Source organism: Numida meleagris, chromosome 13, assembly GCF_002078875.1.
Source record: "Numida meleagris isolate 19003 breed g44 Domestic line chromosome 13, NumMel1.0, whole genome shotgun sequence".
Taxonomy (NCBI): Eukaryota; Metazoa; Chordata; class Aves; order Galliformes; family Numididae; genus Numida; species Numida meleagris.
Window position 1 is genome coordinate 6,504,780 of NC_034421.1, and position 16,300 is coordinate 6,521,079.

General features: G+C 56.7%; 1 protein-coding gene across 2 annotated transcripts in view; it reads left to right on the forward strand.

The window, feature by feature from the left end:
- The window catches only part of SLC9A3R2 (SLC9A3 regulator 2), a 28,949-nt gene that overhangs the window by 2,961 nt on the left and 9,688 nt on the right, over positions 1 to 16,300 (forward strand). For both annotated transcript variants that reach the window (XM_021412046.1, XM_021412047.1), the window contains exon 2: positions 1,848 to 2,102. In XM_021412046.1, the coding sequence (XP_021267721.1) occupies positions 1,848 to 2,102 (255 nt within the window). The remainder of the gene's footprint in view (positions 1 to 1,847; positions 2,103 to 16,300) is intronic.

Genomic DNA, 16,300 nt, shown 5'->3' on the forward strand with positions numbered 1-16,300 from the left:
TGCCCTGGCAGCTGTGGTTTCTCCCATGAGTGGTGCTTGACAGGGACTCCAGGCTCCTATGCTGGCGGCAGATCTGTGGTGCTATGCTGGATCTGCACGACTTTTCTCCCTGCCAGTAGTGAGAACTACTGTGCTGCAATAGTGCCTGCAGAACCCAAACTGCAGGGCCTGAGGAAGATGGAGGGATGTGCAGGACTCTACAGTTGCTTTTCTTGCATGCTTCCCCGTGTTGCTGCCCATCTGCACCTCCTGCCACTGCACATCAGCTGCCTGCTCCCTGTCCCCTTCTGGAGGTGTGCCCTGGCAGATGCTGCCTTGCCGGTGTCAGCAGTATCACCTGCTGTTGCACAGAAATAGATCTGAAAAGGAGCAGATGGATTTTCTGGGGTTCAGCGGAGCAGCACCCTGCAGGCAGGCTATGGGTGGGAGCCCTCCTGGTGCGGGGCGGTGGGTGTTGGTGCTCGCTGGGTTGGTTGGCTCAGCACACTCAGCCTTGTCTGCAGTTTATAAATTTCGTCTTGGTTGTTTTTTTTTCATTTTGCAGATACCGGCTCTGTTGACCTTGAATGGAGCTTGCAGGGGAGTAAATAAACGCTGGCTAATTGCACATTAGGCTCGTTTGTCACTTCTAACCTTGGCAGTTGCAGTATCTGGCTGGCCTGACCTAGATAGGGTAGAAGCTGTAAGGAACCCTGCGTTGCTTCAGGGCTTCCCCAGCACACCCAGGGTGTTGCAGGGCCGTGAGTGGTGGCAGTGTCACCTCTGCAGCTGGGGAGGGTGGCAGAGCTGCATCACCAGTGGTATCCATCCTCCACCTTGGGATGAAGGCCTGTACAGGCAGCAGGTGGTGCCCTGTGGGATACCACCCTGGGGCTGGAGGCAGGGGGTTCTGGAGGCTTTTTCTGCCCTTTTCCTGCGTGTGTCCCATCAATGTGCCCCGTTCCCACCTTACCCTGCTGTGCTGTACTCATGTGCCTGCTCAGCTTCCCGAGAGCTGAGCGCAGCTCTCCGCTTTCCCACGTGTGAGCTGCCCCGTGCTCCCCTTCCTCCCTGCTGGGCTGACACCGCCAGCTCCTTTCAGAGGATCTGCAGTCACAAAAAAAGACGTGAAAAAGTGAGGCTGTGCGAGGACAATGGTCCCTTTCAGCCGTGCCTGGAGCTGGAGACCAGCAGGGACGGGCTCATCTCCTGGTGCTGGTTTCCCTTATCTCTGCTGTCCCATCGTGCAGAGGGATGAATGCGCGGATCAGATTGTTGCTTTCATAAATCTGCCCCGGGTGGGGGGAGCCAGGATGCTGCTGGGGAGAGTGCAGCAAAAGCAATTGAGACACTGCATTTGTGCACTGGTTCTTAGTGTAACCCAGTTTTCCACCCTGAGTCTGGTTCCCTGCCCTGCCCCTGAGTATGCGGGGAGAAAGAAGCCCCATATAAAGGTGATGAGACTTTGCAGGGCGGTTTGTACAGTGGAACTGCGCTGTTCCTCTGAGGGATGAAGTCAGGCAGGAGGATTCGGGATGCTTGGTGTGTGATGGAACAGCATGTTTGCAAGTGGAGCAGAGGGGATGATGCCCAGCAGTGTGCGTGCAGGTGTCTCAGGCAGATCTGTCCCTTGGGTTGGACTGGAAGGAGTTCTCACTGTCACCACTGGCTGCAGGCTGTGCCATCATGAAGGATCCCGAATCTCTGCCCTCCTCCCCTGTTGCCTATAGAAACTGCAACAAATGTGCACCCTGCAGTGAGATGGAAGCTGCGGGAGAGCGCCAATGGACTGAGGGTCCTGAGATACAGCTAACCCCCGAGTGTGGGGAGTCCCTGGGCTTCTGCTCACGTCTCTTTCTCCTTTGCAGGTGGTGCAGCGCATCAAAGCGGTGGAGACAGAGACCCGCCTGCTGGTGGTGGACAAGGAGACGGATGAGTACCTGTGCAGCCTGCGCCTGACGTGCACAGAGGAGATGGCGCACAGCGGGGTCCTGCTGGGCTCTGGCATCTCACCCTCCAAGTCGGTGGGCAGCGACAACGGGGAGGTGTGGAAGCCACAGCTGGAGCTGAGCGCGGGCAGCCTGCAGCGGCACTCACACAGCTTCTCGCACGGCAGCAGGAAGGTGAGGGCAGAGCCGGTGTGGGGCTGGACAGCAGGATGCGTCCCTTTGCAAGTGTGCTTCCCATCCACAAACCTTCTGTATGTGGCTGTGGGAGCCTCAGCGTGTCCCAAAGCTGTGGGTGAGCTGCCCCGTGGCCTTGCTTGCTCTGCTGGATGCAGCGTTGGCTGCTCCTGGAAGAGCCACAGAGAGCTGAGGAGGGCAGCCAGCCCTGGGGACAACCAGTCTGCCCTGGCTGATGTCCTTGTGCCCTTGTCCATGGGGACAGGCAGCAAAGGCTGTGGACGTGGTGAAGCTGGACTCCTGAACTCAGTTCATTTCTTCTCTGTTACTTCTAGGATGGAGGGAACAGCTGGGTCGAATGTGTTCTCAGCTTTTTGCTGAAATAGGAAGGAAACTAGCTCTTTTTCAAGTGGTCTGAGTCTGGGCTGTGATTCTGCAGTAAGCGCCTTTTATTGGTAAACTCCTTTCCAGCAAGGAAAGAATTTGAGGTGGAAGATGTCCAGTTTCCGTGGCTGGCTCCCTGCTGGGAGGGCGGTGATGGCACAGCCTTGCACGCGCAGATAGGCAGCGCTCAGCCCCAGCACTGCCCATGCACACACTGGGTGTGAACGTGGCAGGGAGCGAGCCAGTCCTTGTCACCACCGTGCAGCTGGCTGTCCCCACCTGAATCGCTCTGCAGCCCCGTGGTGCTGCTTACAACCAGGCTGTGCAAGGCTTTCCCTGCTCCCAAATCCAGCTTTAGCCCTTGATGCCCTCAGGAGCCCCTGTAGGCTCAAGCAAATTCTGCATGGGGATGAGGTGTAGGGCAGGCTGCAGAGTTATGTGTGGGGTTCTGCCTCCAGCCCTCCCCCCCCGCCCTCGTATGAGGCTGCTTGTGTTGGGCAGGGCTGTGCCTGTCCCAGGGCTGTGCTGGTTTAGGGGGCTGCCTTTCCTGGGGATGTCAGAGGACAGGCTGCAGGCTGTGGCGTGAAGGCATCTAAAGGGCTCTGGGTGACAATGGAAGTCAATGTCGTGGGGCTCATATCCCCCTGGAATGGTTGGTGGGACAGGAGAGGGGAACTGGGGAGAGACGGGCTGCAGTAGGAATGGCCGTGCACGGCTTCCCAGGCTGGGGGTTTCCTATCCTGTCTCTGTTCCTTTTGCTGGGTGAAATCCAACAGTTTGTGCTGACGGGAAGTCGGGCGCAGGGAACGGGCTGGTCCTTTCCGGCCTTTGGGTTTCAGCTCCTCCAAGGAGAGGGTGGGACAGGGAGAGCTGAGCGGGCAGGGGGGTGCAGTGGGGGGAGTGCCTGGAACCCCCCCCTGCAGAGGGACTGTGGGGCTGGTGAGGGTTAGCGCATGGAGGAGCTGCTGTGTTTGAGGCTGGTGGTGCCAGAACCCGTGCTGGCATCCAGCAGATGTGCTGCCCTAACAGGGCATAGTGACCTGTGGTGGCTTTGCCTTGGGGAGAGCTCAGGATGGGGTTGTCCCAAGTTGACGTGATCCATGGGACCCTCCAGAAGCAATGACTCCTGGAGCTGCCACTCCCCCCATGGGGGTTCTCTGTGGGGCTGCCGAGCGGCTCTGAGCCCGGTGGGCGCTTGCAGTGGCTCCGCAGTTGTTTTGCTCCTGCAGCAGCTCTTTGAAGAGCTGAGAGCTGTGGGATTTCCTGTCCAAGGTCACTGCTGCACTGGGGCCACAGGTGGCTGGAGCTGCAGGACCTGGCTCAGTGCATTGCTTAGCCCTGCTTGCTTCAAGGAGGCAGCGCTCTGCGTCCTGCAGCACTCAGCCCTGCAGTGCTGGGTTCAGACGGGCTGACAGCCCTGCAGTTGTGCTCCCCTAAACCAGGTCTGGTTGGCACCAGGCATCGGGCAGTTGTTCAGTGCAGCAAGGAGAGAAATGTGGCATTAGGGATGTGGTGGAGCAGGCAGGGTGGGCACAGCTCTGCCAGCCTTCCCCCGTGCTTGTTTTAGAGCAAGAAGTGTCAGCAGCTCTGGGCAGGGAGGTTAAGGTGCGACCTGGTGTGTGGGACGCAGTGCCTCCAGCAAGCACTGTAGTGCTATGAATAATTCAGCACCTGTTTAAAATCAGGGAGCAGGGTGGCAGGGCTGGCTGCCAGCAGCATGCGCCCAGTGGAGCACAGCACCTTTGGGACTTAGGGCTGTGGTGCCACAGGGAGCAGGGACTGCAAGGCCCCATTCTGCAGTGCTGAGCCCTGTCTGTGTCCCTTGTTGCTGGAGAAGACGCACCTGAGTGCCCAAAATCTCTTCTAGAAGAATCCTGCTGTGAATCTGAGGGGTAACTCTCCCTGCAGGCAAACAAAGCTGGCTATCCCGATGCCTCCTGCAGAGAGGTGAGATGTGACCCTGTCTCTGCAGTGCTGCTCTGTGTGCCTGCCGGGAGCTGCTGTTATTGCAAAGGTGCCTTTGGGGCAGCGCTGTTAAATGAATGCTTGGGCTGCTGGGGCAGCGGGTCGGTGTGCTGCGGTGTGTGGGCAGCCGAGGTCCAGGGCTGTGGTGTAGGGCTGGCTGTGGCTGTTGGGATCGGTGCCTCGCTGTTCTCCAGCTGTGTTTGCAGGAAAAACAAGAACAACAGCAAGGCCTCTGGGACGTGCTTGGAATGGTGCAGTTCTCCCACTGCCGTTCTCGTCACACCAAAGCATGATTTGGGGATGCAAAGGGACTGCTGTGACTGTCCTTCATCATTTGGATAGCGAGCACGTGTCTTTAATAGCTCTTGGGCGCAAGCAGCCTGTTCCCAGAGTCCTAATGCAGAGGAATTAGTGTCCGGGTGTTAAATGGGAATGCTGGGGCTGTGCTGCCTGCTGGCTTTGGCTGCATCCCTGTGGCTGAGTGATGGGCTCAGTGCTGCAGGCAGAGATCTGGTCCCATTGTCACAACCCACACGGTCTGTGTGTGGTGCAAGCAGTGTCGTGGGCAGTTGATGAGTAGAGTCCTTCAGCTCTTTATACTGGAAATTGTGGAGGAACCTGGCCATGCTGAGGGGATGGTGCAGCCTTAGTCTTGCTCCACAAGCCATAAACAGCAGGAAAATGGGTGACCCCTTTGGACTTGGGGCATTGCAGTGACAGCACTGCGTGCCACCAGCCCACCGCAGACCAGGAGCAGCAGGGGACCCGGGGATGGGTGTGCTGCCTCCCCAAGGAGCGCTGAGCCCTGGGGTCCTGTAGGTGTGGGCAGCACTGACATCGGGGTGGTAAATGTTTACCCTTCTGTTTGGGGTCAGGAATAAGAGCTTTGTTTCTATTGCAAACAAAACTCTGCGTTGCAACATCTCGTGCCGCCAGCTTTCTGCCGGAGTGCTGGGAGAGGAGTAACATAGCGCAGATGTTTTTGGAGAGCTTTGCCAATTCAGTTGAGGCCCAAAATTTAGGGCTTGTAGAATAACCACAGAGATGTAATAAAGCCTGACATGAGCAGAAGTGTCTGCAGTAATTATGAACTTTGAAGGAAAAAAAAAAAACAAACAAAACTTAATTTAAGCCATGCACTTACTTAAAGCACTTCCCTGCAGCATCCCGTGCTGCTCGGTCCCGGTGGCTGAGAGCAGAGGGGACAGCAGGACCTGTCCCTGGTTCCCCTTCCTAGGGCAGGTGAAGAATCAGGTAAGCCCCCCAGCATGGAGCAGAGGAGCTGCAGCTGCATCTCAGCCATGTTCCCTGCTCTTCCTGCAGCATCTTTCTGTGGACACCGTAGCAGCTGCAGCTTTATTTCTGCTTGAGTTTGCTTTAGGCTGCAGCAGAGTCCCAGGCTGGCATGGTGCAGGGATGCAGCCTGGCAGCAGGAACACCCCCTTTACAAGCACCAACCTTACCAAGCCATTTCTGCACTGGAGCTGCTGAATCGGCAATGCACTTTGTAGCTTGGGTCACTGCTCTGCTGTGTGCTGTGTGTTTGGGATGGAGTGCAGTGCCCTATGCCCTTGCTGGAAAAGGGGAAATGGCTGCAAGGAGCCTGGGGGCAGCACTCTGGGGAGCTGGAGCTCAGCCCGAGGAGCTGAGGCTGGGCTTGCTTTTGGGATTAGCATGTTAATCCAGTCCCAGAGGCAGAGCTGGCGTGTGGGGAAGCCGGCAGCTCTCTGCTGGCGCTGACCCCGCTGCATTATTGATGGAGCTGTGCTCGCCGGCATCGTGTGTCGCTTGATGTGGGAGCAGCTCCAGCTCACAGCGATGTGGGGATTGGGGAAATGCACACAAATCGCCGTTTTTCAGACCGTTGCCCTTCCTGAACACCCAGAAAGGTGGTGCTCAGTGAAAAGGAGGGGGATGAAACCTGTGTTTTTGCAGAGCGTACCTTCCCAGGAGCACAGGGGACTTCCAGGAGCAGGATGCATTCCTGCAGCAATCTGTAGTGCAGCACTGTGCAGGCGGCTGAGGGCCATTTGGGTCTGTACAGTTTGGGGGCTCTGCCCCAGTGCCTCACTAGGGACAGGAGCATTCCCATCCTTGTTCCTGTGAATCTTCTCTGCTCTCCCCTTGAGCATCAGCAATGCTCTGACTTCTGACTTGACTTGTTCTGCTGTCAGCTTGAGGCTGGCATTGTGGCATGTGGGTTGTGCTGGAACCTCAGGTTGTGATGATCCCACAGAGGAGAAGAGTGCATTGGGCATTGCTGCAGCACTGGGGGAAGGGGCTCTGCAGGGCAGTGGGTGCAGTGTGCAGCTCGCTGGGGGGGGATTTTCATGTTGGGTGGTGCAGGAAGCCCATCCCCGGAGGAGAGCATCCACCCCACGGCCGAAACTTCCTCCGCGGGATATTTTTAGTGAAAGACAAAAGCGAGTGGAAGGGAGCGAGAGGCAGATAGCGCCGGGAGGAGCTGCGCCCTGCCAGGAGCCTTTGTTCCTGGGGCTGTGTGCTCCCAAGGGGACAGAGGGGTCAGCCCTGGGGACTTGCGTGGGGACAGCAGTGCGGGTGGGTGAGTGCATCCTGAAGCGGTGACACTGCTGACACCAGGAGATGTGAGCCTGCTGCATCCCATGGGTCCTGCGTTCTACCATCCCTCCCATCTGCATCCCTGGGTAACTGAAGGCTTTCCTTCAAAACGTTTTAAAATAATCCAAATATCCAATGAGAGCAGCTCAGAGCGCAGCGTGCTCCAGCACAGCCAGCCCCGGCCCCTCTTGCTTGCAGGGATGCTCTGAGCAGCTTGCTTTAATAACAGCCCGCTCCCCGCCAGCCTCTCAGAGGTTCTGTTCAATAGTGTGATTATTAAATGGTTTCCAATAAATTCAAATCCTTCTGGCAGGAGCTGGGCCTTCTGCATGCACCTTGGCAGTAGTGCTGTGTCTGCGCTGTGCCTGCTGTGTCCCTGTGAGCGGTTTCGGGCTGGGGTTGTGGTCCCATCGTGGTGCAGGGGCTGTGGCTCCTGGGGGTGGCACATGGATGCCACGAGCTGTGGGGCTGGAAATCAGCGGGGCAGACTTGATTCATGTATTAATTTTGCAAGATGCTGCTTGTGATGAGGTTTTTATGTGCAAAGATGTCTGTTTTGTAAGTGCTTTGATTTCTAATGTGCTCAACACTTCGGAGCTCTGCAGTTTGATCACCTTAAAACCACACTGCTTTTGTGCTGTGTTGCTTATTTGCAAGAACCCCAATGAGCTGTGGGGACTGCACAGTCCCATTGTCCCTCCAGCACTGTCCCTGGTGCCCAGCAGCGTGTGCCTGGCTCCTGTGCTGGTGCTGCTGTGGGCGATGCTCTGAGCACATCCCTGCTCTGTGTTGGTGCAAGGGACTGGAGATTCGCTGTGACCGAGGGCGGCAGCAGGCGCGGGGGAAGGTGCCAGGGTGACATCAGTGCTTGTGGGGAGTGGAAACACATGGAGCAAACGTGCAGTGTACGGCGGCTTTGCAGCACGCGTTCCTGGGCTGGAGGGGGCTGCAGCTTCCAGCTGTTGGGTGGGCAGGCTGCTTCCCGATGAGGTTTTGAAGAGCTCTGTTTTAATCTGCAGGGCAACATCCCTGCACAGATTGGAGCTGTCACAGCACACAAGTGAGATGCAACAGCTGTGTCATCGCCTCTCAGTGCGTTTTGTTCTGCTCTTTGGCTGGGGAGACCAAGACTGAGTGGTTCAGTGATTCTCCCAATGTTACAGGAGAGCTCAGCACATTAAACTCAAGTCCAGTTTTGGCTCCCAGCGCTTGGCTCTGTCTCTCGGCATGGAACTTTTACAGGCGGCGGCCTCCAGAGGCTCCAGGTTGGGAAATAAGAGAGAGAACTAAACTCTTAATCAACACAGGGCTTCTCCTGGTCCACAGGTTTCTATGCATAAGGAATTAAAACCTGAGTTGTAGACATGATTATTTCTGGCAAGATCCATATTGTAATTTAATTTCACTGCTGGTCTTGCCTGCACCCCTGAGTGTTTTGGTTCCACTGCTGCGTGCGCTTGAGCCGTTGCCAGACTTGGAGCTGGGTTTTTGGCCAAGCGTCTCTTTTCCCACTAAAGCCGTGCACGAGTCTGTTACGGGGTGAGTGCAGAGATTCATTAGCAATGAGTCTTGAAAGCTAAGCTCAGAGCAGCGGAACCAGTAGGGGAAAGGCCATTCCCTATGGGTATGGGTGCCCCAGCAGCATGTGGGGTGGCTTTCTGTGCTCTTCCCCTCTGTTGGGACATGGCACTGAGCTGTGCCGTGTGCTCCCCAACGTGCTGGAGTGGCAGATGGAGGGAATGGGGCAGGGGTGCATTGCTGGGGTTGTGACGCAGACCCTCAGTGCTGCCAATCCCGTTAAGTGCAGCCCCTTTCCCTGCAGGAGTCCCTGTGGCGTTATGTCACTAAACCTGCTTAGGGATTTACAGGGCCTAATCCCCTTGAAGAAATGAGCGGCACAAAGGGCAGCGGGTGGGCTAATCCCTGCTCACTGCCCCGTGGGTTGACCTCCTGCCCTGTGTATTCCTTGGGATGGGGGCTGTGTCACTTCCCCAAGTGCCTGATTGGTCTCATGGGGCTTTGGCTGCTCCTGCCGTGCGTGGCACTCAGACTCAGCTCTCCCCATCCCTGCTGTCTGAGCATCCCTTGTGAGCATCCAAAGAGCATCCCAGGTAAAGCGGTTAATTCTGGCCCTGTGGTTGCTCACGGTTAGCGGGATTTAATTAAGACAAGCCCTAATTAGTACTAAGAAGGATGAATAGTGCTTTGCCTAGAAAAGCACCCTGCTCTTGCCTGGAAGCTGTTTATGAGCACAGGGCTTGCATTGATATGGGGGCTGAGTGTGCCCTGGGGATGGGATGTATGTATGGTATGCATGAGGGGCATCCCGAAGGCAGGAATAAAAGCTGCCCAGCGGCTCCTGAGCATCCCTGGCACCCTGAGATTTCTCTGCCAGCCCAGGCCATGCCCAGAGGGGCTGCTTTTGGTGCTCCCTTTTCTGTTTTGTGCTTCCCACAGAAGCAGCCTGCTGCAGGGGGGATTCAGAAAGGGGAGATGGTGTCAGCTGAGCACTGGGCCGCTGGGAGCCGTGCGCTCACCTCCCCGTGGTTATCAGTGCCTGCAGCCGGGGCCCAGTACTGGCACCAGTGGTTATCGAGGCTCCTTGTGCCTGTGCTGCACGTGCCCAGCATGCAGGGCTGTGCCACAGCCACCCTTTATCTGCCCCAGCATGGCCGCCTCGGTGGAGATAAACGCTCGGCGCCCTGCAGCCGTAAAGGCAATTGCTAAGGTCCCTTCCACCCCCAGCCCTTCTGCAGAAGCAGTCATTTGGAGCTGGGTTTAAAATGTGGGTTTGGAGTGGAGCAGTGCAGCTGTATGGGAAGTAGCTCTGTTCCCCGTTGTGTTAGTTCTCAGTTCAGCCCCGTGCTCTCCCAATGCTGGTGACAGCTCCATCCCTTCGCAGTAGTCACTGCAGATGAGGTTGGGTTACGGACGTGGGGGAGAGGCTCTGTCAGAGCCGTGGGATGTGGGTGGTGTGCCCAGATCTGCTGTGGGCAGGTTTGGTGCAAAAGCCGTGAGCTGTGGGGCTTGGGGAGGAGGGGATAGTTAGTGGGACATGCTGAAGGCCAGGGGCGAGGTGCCTCATTCCATGGGAGCTGCACCCCTGGATCTTTTATTGCATGGTTTTTAAATCAAAAAAGCCTTCCACTGAGCTAACCCCCGGCATGGGTGCTGCAGCACTGCCTTTACTTTCATTCTAAGGAATGCAGAGGATGTAGGGAGCCCTCCCCCCGCCCCGTTTCCTCCAGCGAGCCGTGCCGCCTGGCCAAGACAAATATTGGTGGTAAACTATTGAACTTCCCCGGTGCTCACAGAGCAGCGCCTGTTCCCTCACTCCATGCATGGGGCTGGGCACTGGGGCTGTGGGGTGGGCACCGGGTATGGAGTGTGCTGCAGACAGCACCCATGGCCATGCCTTTGGCTTTACCCTAGGGCTAGGGAAGGCTGCATGGGGTCAGCAGGGATGGGAGCCCTGGGCCTTGCCCTGGGCCTTGCCCTGTGCCATGCTTTGCAGGCGGTGGCGTTCAGCAGTGAGTGGCCTCACAGTGCTCATTGCATGGTATGAGCCCCTTCAGCATCACATGGGAGCTCTGCCATCCCCAGGAGGGTTTTCCTGAGTGGTTGTGGTCACTGCAGGGCACATGCCCACTGTAGGGCTGGGGGCATCATGGTGACACCCAGTGCTCCCTCCATGCAGTGGGATTCCTGCTAATGACCAGGATTATTAAAGGCAGTTAATGGGGTCAGCATTAATGAATGATGTGGTGATTGCTCCAGGCTTGGCCTTGGTGAGAAGCTGGGCAGTCCACAGGGCAGCTGATACAGTGAAGTTGGTGCTTTTATGGGGGTGGCTCTGGTAAGAGCTGCTGTCCTGACCCCACTATTGGCAATTGCAGCCCATGTGTGGGATGTGCTGGAGCTCTGCCCTGCGGGGAGGAAGGTCTGTGCTCCATTGCCTGTGCTTGGGGAGGTGCTGGGGGCACGGAGATGTAGTGGCAGTGGGGCTTTGGGACAGAGAGGGGTTTATGGTGGGTGTGGGAAGGATGTGGGAAAGACATATTCCCCCTTCCCTCAGCCCAGCACAGTGCAACCACTGCTTCTTGCCTTCCTCCTACCCACAGACGCAGCTCTCTTGGCTCTGCTGGGTTGCTGGAATGTCGATCCCATGTTTTTCTGTGTGGATGAATTCTCAGCCCACAAGGTCTTGCATTACTGCCCTGTTATCCTATATATTCCCCTCTGGAGCAGGGAGCTCACGGGCTTCCCGGCTGTGCGTTTCCTTGGCAGATGGTGCTGGAAAAGTTTCTCTCTCTGAAAGCAAACACATGCACGTGGCGTTTTCTGTTCCTCTCTCCTGCCCCCTCCATTTTTCCTCCACCACTGGGTCCAGCTGCTCCCTGCCAAGCACGTGCTGCTGCGCCCGCCCCGTCTGGTGGGAATGCATGTGCTGGGGGAGAGGGGTTCCCTCAGTGTCCGAATCTGCTCTAAAGCCAGCCAAGGGGGAGGGAAAAAGGCTGCATCTTACAGTGTCTTGCTGGGAAATTCCCCAGCTAGCAAGGATTCCTGAGAAATGACACAGATTGCAGCGCTTGGCACTTGTATCAGCAGGGCTGGGCTGAGCGCGTGGCACGTGGCGAGGATGGGGTGCCCAGCATGGGGTAGCTGTGTTGCCCTGGAGTCCTTGTCTAGTGTGTCCCCACTGGGGACATGTGGCTATCACCAGGGGATGCTGCCTGGGGCACCCCACTGCATGCCCTGTGCTATGTGGGGATTTGTTGTGCTGCAGAGCTGCGCTGGGGAGCATGGAGAGAAGTGAATCCAGGCTTAACCCCGCTCCTTAGGGCATCAGCACCCGGTGAGGCCACACTCTTGTTTCTTTGGCAGCAAGTTACTGGGAGGTGACGCGTGGGTGGGAGGCAGGCTGCCAGCAGGATGCTCTCCCCATCATTCTCCCTGATGCGAGATGCCCATGGGGTGCCTGAGTCTGGCAGCACTGTTACTGCAGGGCTGGGGCTCTATCGCTGCTCCTGCCCTTTGCATCCTGCTCGTGTTCCCTCCTGCTTGGTGCTTTCTGAGGGTACCAACCTCCTGTGGTGTCTCAGGGGCTGCGGCCAGGACTCAGCTCTGTGTCACAGCACGGTGCAGCTTAGTGGGCGCCCTGGTGCCGTAGAGCATGTCTTGGGGAGGGCGATGCGCGGTGTGGTGCTGATCTTAATGAGGTGCCTGCTGCTTTTGAGGAAGCTCAGCATCTTGGCACGGCCTCTGCTCTCGAGAGCTGGCAGGGTCAGGGCTGGCAGGCACGGGGAGCGTTATCTTACAGCAACATGCAGCCCTATGCAGCTGAGGCTTAGGGGCTTTGTGCTGAACCAGGGTGCTCATGCTGCACATGTGTGTGTCCTGCTGCCTGGAGCAGTACATGGCTCATCCCATCCTTGCAGGGCTGTGCCTGAGGGCAGAGCAGGACCAGGTGAGGGACAAATCTGCTTGGGGGCTATGTGACTGGGTGCTGAGCCTGATGTCAGTCCCCATATGCAATTGGATGGGGATGGTGCTGTCACCACTTCGACCTTAGTGCTTTCTCTACTGCAGCAGACCTGATAGGAGCTGAGACCTCACTCACCAAAAATATCCAAATTCCACTATCAGCTGCAGCTTGGCTGTAGGTCCTGCCGAGTACCCGGGTTGGATGCTTTCCACTGCTAATTGGAATCACTTTGCTGTCTGTGAGCCTGCCTGCAATGCTCGTTTGCTCCCTTTGTGCTGCGCGTGTGGCAGCATCCAGCCGGCGCTGTGCCTTGTGCGTGCTTAGCGCTGTCGGAACCGCGTTCCTCGAGCACCTGCCTGCTGCAGGGCTGCTTGCAGGAGGAGTGCTAATGAAGAAAACAGTGCAAATCTCTACAAAGACTTTTGCCCTTAAAAAAAAAAAATATATATACATATATATATTTGGTGCTTCTATCGCTCCAACCCAGCTGGCGCAATTGAGATAATTGAAGCGATTTGAATAATGGAAGCAATTGCGATACTTTGCAGAAGCCCAGCTCATGTTTGGTGCTGGCAGCGGTGGTGTGCAGTGCTTTGGGGCAGCGGTGACAAAGCTGTGGGGCTGGCAGGGATGGGGACACCACTTCCTGGGACACCACTTCCTTGTCTCCTCCTCTTTGAGATGCACGGTGGCAGAGATGCCCAGGCTATGTGGTGGCAGCTGGCAGAGTTGGGACATTTTTAGGTCTCTGTCTATTTGCCCTCAGCACTGCTCGGAGCCAGGGGGCTATGCTTTTGGGTGCCATTAGCACTGCTAAAACCATTACTTATTGTTCCTTTGGCACTTTGCTCCTTCCAGTTGATGTTTGTCCTCTGGGGAACACTCAGAACTTTCTCCTGGCTGCAGTGACGTGCTGGTGTGGGGAGGATGCTTTAAGGAAAGGGGCTGTAGAGCAGCTGTCATCAGCTGCCGGGTCTGTGTTGCAGAAGGAAGTGAGGTTTTCACTCCTGGTGACTGTCTGCACCAGGACACCTTGGGTGATGAGCAGGGTGGTAATTAGGGCTGTGGCTGTATAAAAATGGCAGCAGTATGATTACTGTGTGGAGGCTGAGCTGCTCCTGCCCTGGGGTTATTCCTGGCCTGGGGGAGGGCAGCAGGCTCCTGGCTGAAAAACCTTTCAATTAGAGCCACTAAACTGAACCTTGTGGCTGTGGCACCTCTGGGTGCTGGAAATGCCACTTCCCTCCCCAAAGCCTTCCCGAGCAGCCCACACATCCCAGCTCCTCCCCGGCACCACGAGGAGGGAACATCTGCTGCGCTTCATGAGACTGACATCCCCCCAGCCCTCCCCTCCTCCCCCACGTTATTTATAGCTTTCCACCAACATCTGGAGCTGTGTTTGGCTCTGGCTGCCTCCAGGGCTGTGGGATGGAGTTGGGCGAAACATGTGGCTGCAGGGAGCTCCCAGCACCCAGGGTTAGATCTGGGGCTGTCAGAGGGTTCAGGGAGCCCTGCGGCATCCTGCCTTCGTGCTTCCCAAAGCTGAGCAGCAAACCCCTGCTGGTAGCGGGGACAGGGGGTGAGCAGACGTGGGGATGCTCTGCCTGGGGGCCCTGTGCTGCTTCGTAGGAGCCTTTGCTGTCAGCCCTGGTCCCCTTGCCCAGCCCTGCCCTCATTGTCACCAAAGTCCCTCTGGCCCAGAGGGATGTTGGGCCACAATAGCCCCTTTCTGGTGCTGCTTTGCTGGGAACACTTGAATCATTCCTGGGGGAAGAGGAATGAAGCCCAGCCCTGCTGTGCGGGCACCGCGCTGAATGGCAGCAGTAATCCCAGCGGTGGCACCAGCCCAAACCCTGCCCATGTCTTGGGGTGAGCAGGGCTCAGGGATTCCAATGTGCCCAGGGCTGAGTCCTTGGAGGGCAGCGTGTGGCAGGGATGCGCAGATCCCCCTGTCCATCCCAAATCAGGGCGACGAGCATCCGTGTGAAATCCTGTTCATCTGAGCCTTTGAGCTTCCAACAATGCCCTGCTAATAACAGCAATTAAAGCCTGCCTGCCGCTCAGCTCCCCGTGCACCGTTACAGCCTGGGGTGCCCGTGTGGGGCCGCGTCAACGGGGCCGTTGTTCCATGTGCTGCAGCCCTGATCCCTTCCTGCTCGGGGTTCTCCCCTTCATGGCATCTCCCGGTGATGGGGCTGCCACCAGGGGTGGGAGCAGAGCAGGCGAGCGAAGGGGCCATTTTCTGTCCAAAACAGCATGCAAAAGGAGAGGAAACGCCACGGGAGCTGACTTGAAAGAAAGTATGTGAACAATGCAAATTAGGCAGGAGCGATCCTGTCTGTGTTTTCTCCAACTCCACTGAAGCAGGGGTGGAAAAGCTGGATGCATCGCAGGGTGATCTGCAGCTTGGAGGGCATCCAGCTCCTATCGCCGTGCTTGGGGATGGTTTGACTGCACCACGTAAACAGTAGTGACCCCCAGCTGGGGTGGGTATGGGGCTGGGGGCTTGTGCTGAAGCACCATGGTGCTGAGGAGCTCCATCATTTTGTCCCTTTTCCAGGGGAGCGATGTGCACGAGCTCCATCCTCGTCCTCCTGACCAGGACATCTCTGCATCCATGCTGGGTTCAATGCTGTATTTCTGGAATAAGCCCTGTAGGGTGGCTTCGTAAGGGGTTTTAGCCTTTAGTGTTCACCCACAAAGCGTGGAGGGCTGGAGGATGATGCTGGACCAGCGCTCGGCTCTGAGCATCTCAGCAGGGTGAGCCCTGTGGCATGAAGGCATTGATGGGTGCTGGGAGTTCCATGGGGCAGATGGGTTTTGTTGCAGGGTGGGATGCTGCTCCCACAGCCCCTGGTCCAAACTTGGGGATGGCAGTGCTGGAAAGCTCAGGTGCTGGAATGAAATCATGAGAACTGGCAATGCCCAAACAGATTTTTTTAATTTTCCCTTTGTAATTGGAAGTGTTTCATTGTTATTTAATGTCTTGTTTGTGCCTTTTTAATGGAACCAGCTTGCATGGCTTCCTTCTGGAATGGCAGTGGTGTGCCTTGAGCTGTGGCTCTGCAGCTTTGTGTCAGTGCAGCTCTTATCTGCACGGACACATCCGCACCGGTGGGTGTGTGCACGGAGCAGCGATGTAGGGCGAATCTGACATCTATTGCTTTTTAATCCCGTGTATGAGATCAGTGGGTGCTGTAGCATCTGGATGCTTCTAAAAAGGATTGCTGATTGCCTGCAAAAAGAGAAATACAAGGTCATTTTTTGTTGGCTTTGCAGCACGTGAGAGCGGCTGTGGGAAGGAGCACAGCCTCTGCGGGACTTTGGGATCAGGTGGGATCTGGAAGAGCGTGGTTGGGGCATCCCAAAAGCAGAACCCTCCTGGGAGCTCAGGAAACATCTTCCCAACACACGACAGGGAAATGCTGGCACAGTAAAGGGGAGATTGTAAAGGGATTGAGTAGTGGAGCTGGCAGGAGGAGCAGAGCGCATCGGTGCGGAGAGCTTCATCGTGTGCTTGAGGCTGAGCGGAGGGAACTTGGGTTTGCTTGTTCCCAGAGAAGAATTTGCTGGAGCCCCATGGGTTCAGCAGCTGCAGACAGCCACACTTGGGAGCTTTCAGAGTACTGGCAGCACTGGGTCAGGTCTTCCTGGGGAGTTCTGTGCGCTGATCGGAGCTGATGCTGGGGCTGAAATGGGAAAGATTTTGGATCGTCTCAGTGATGAACCTTCAGGACATGGTGGTGGAGCATGCCCACGCAGGGCACAGTGCTGGCTACCGCAA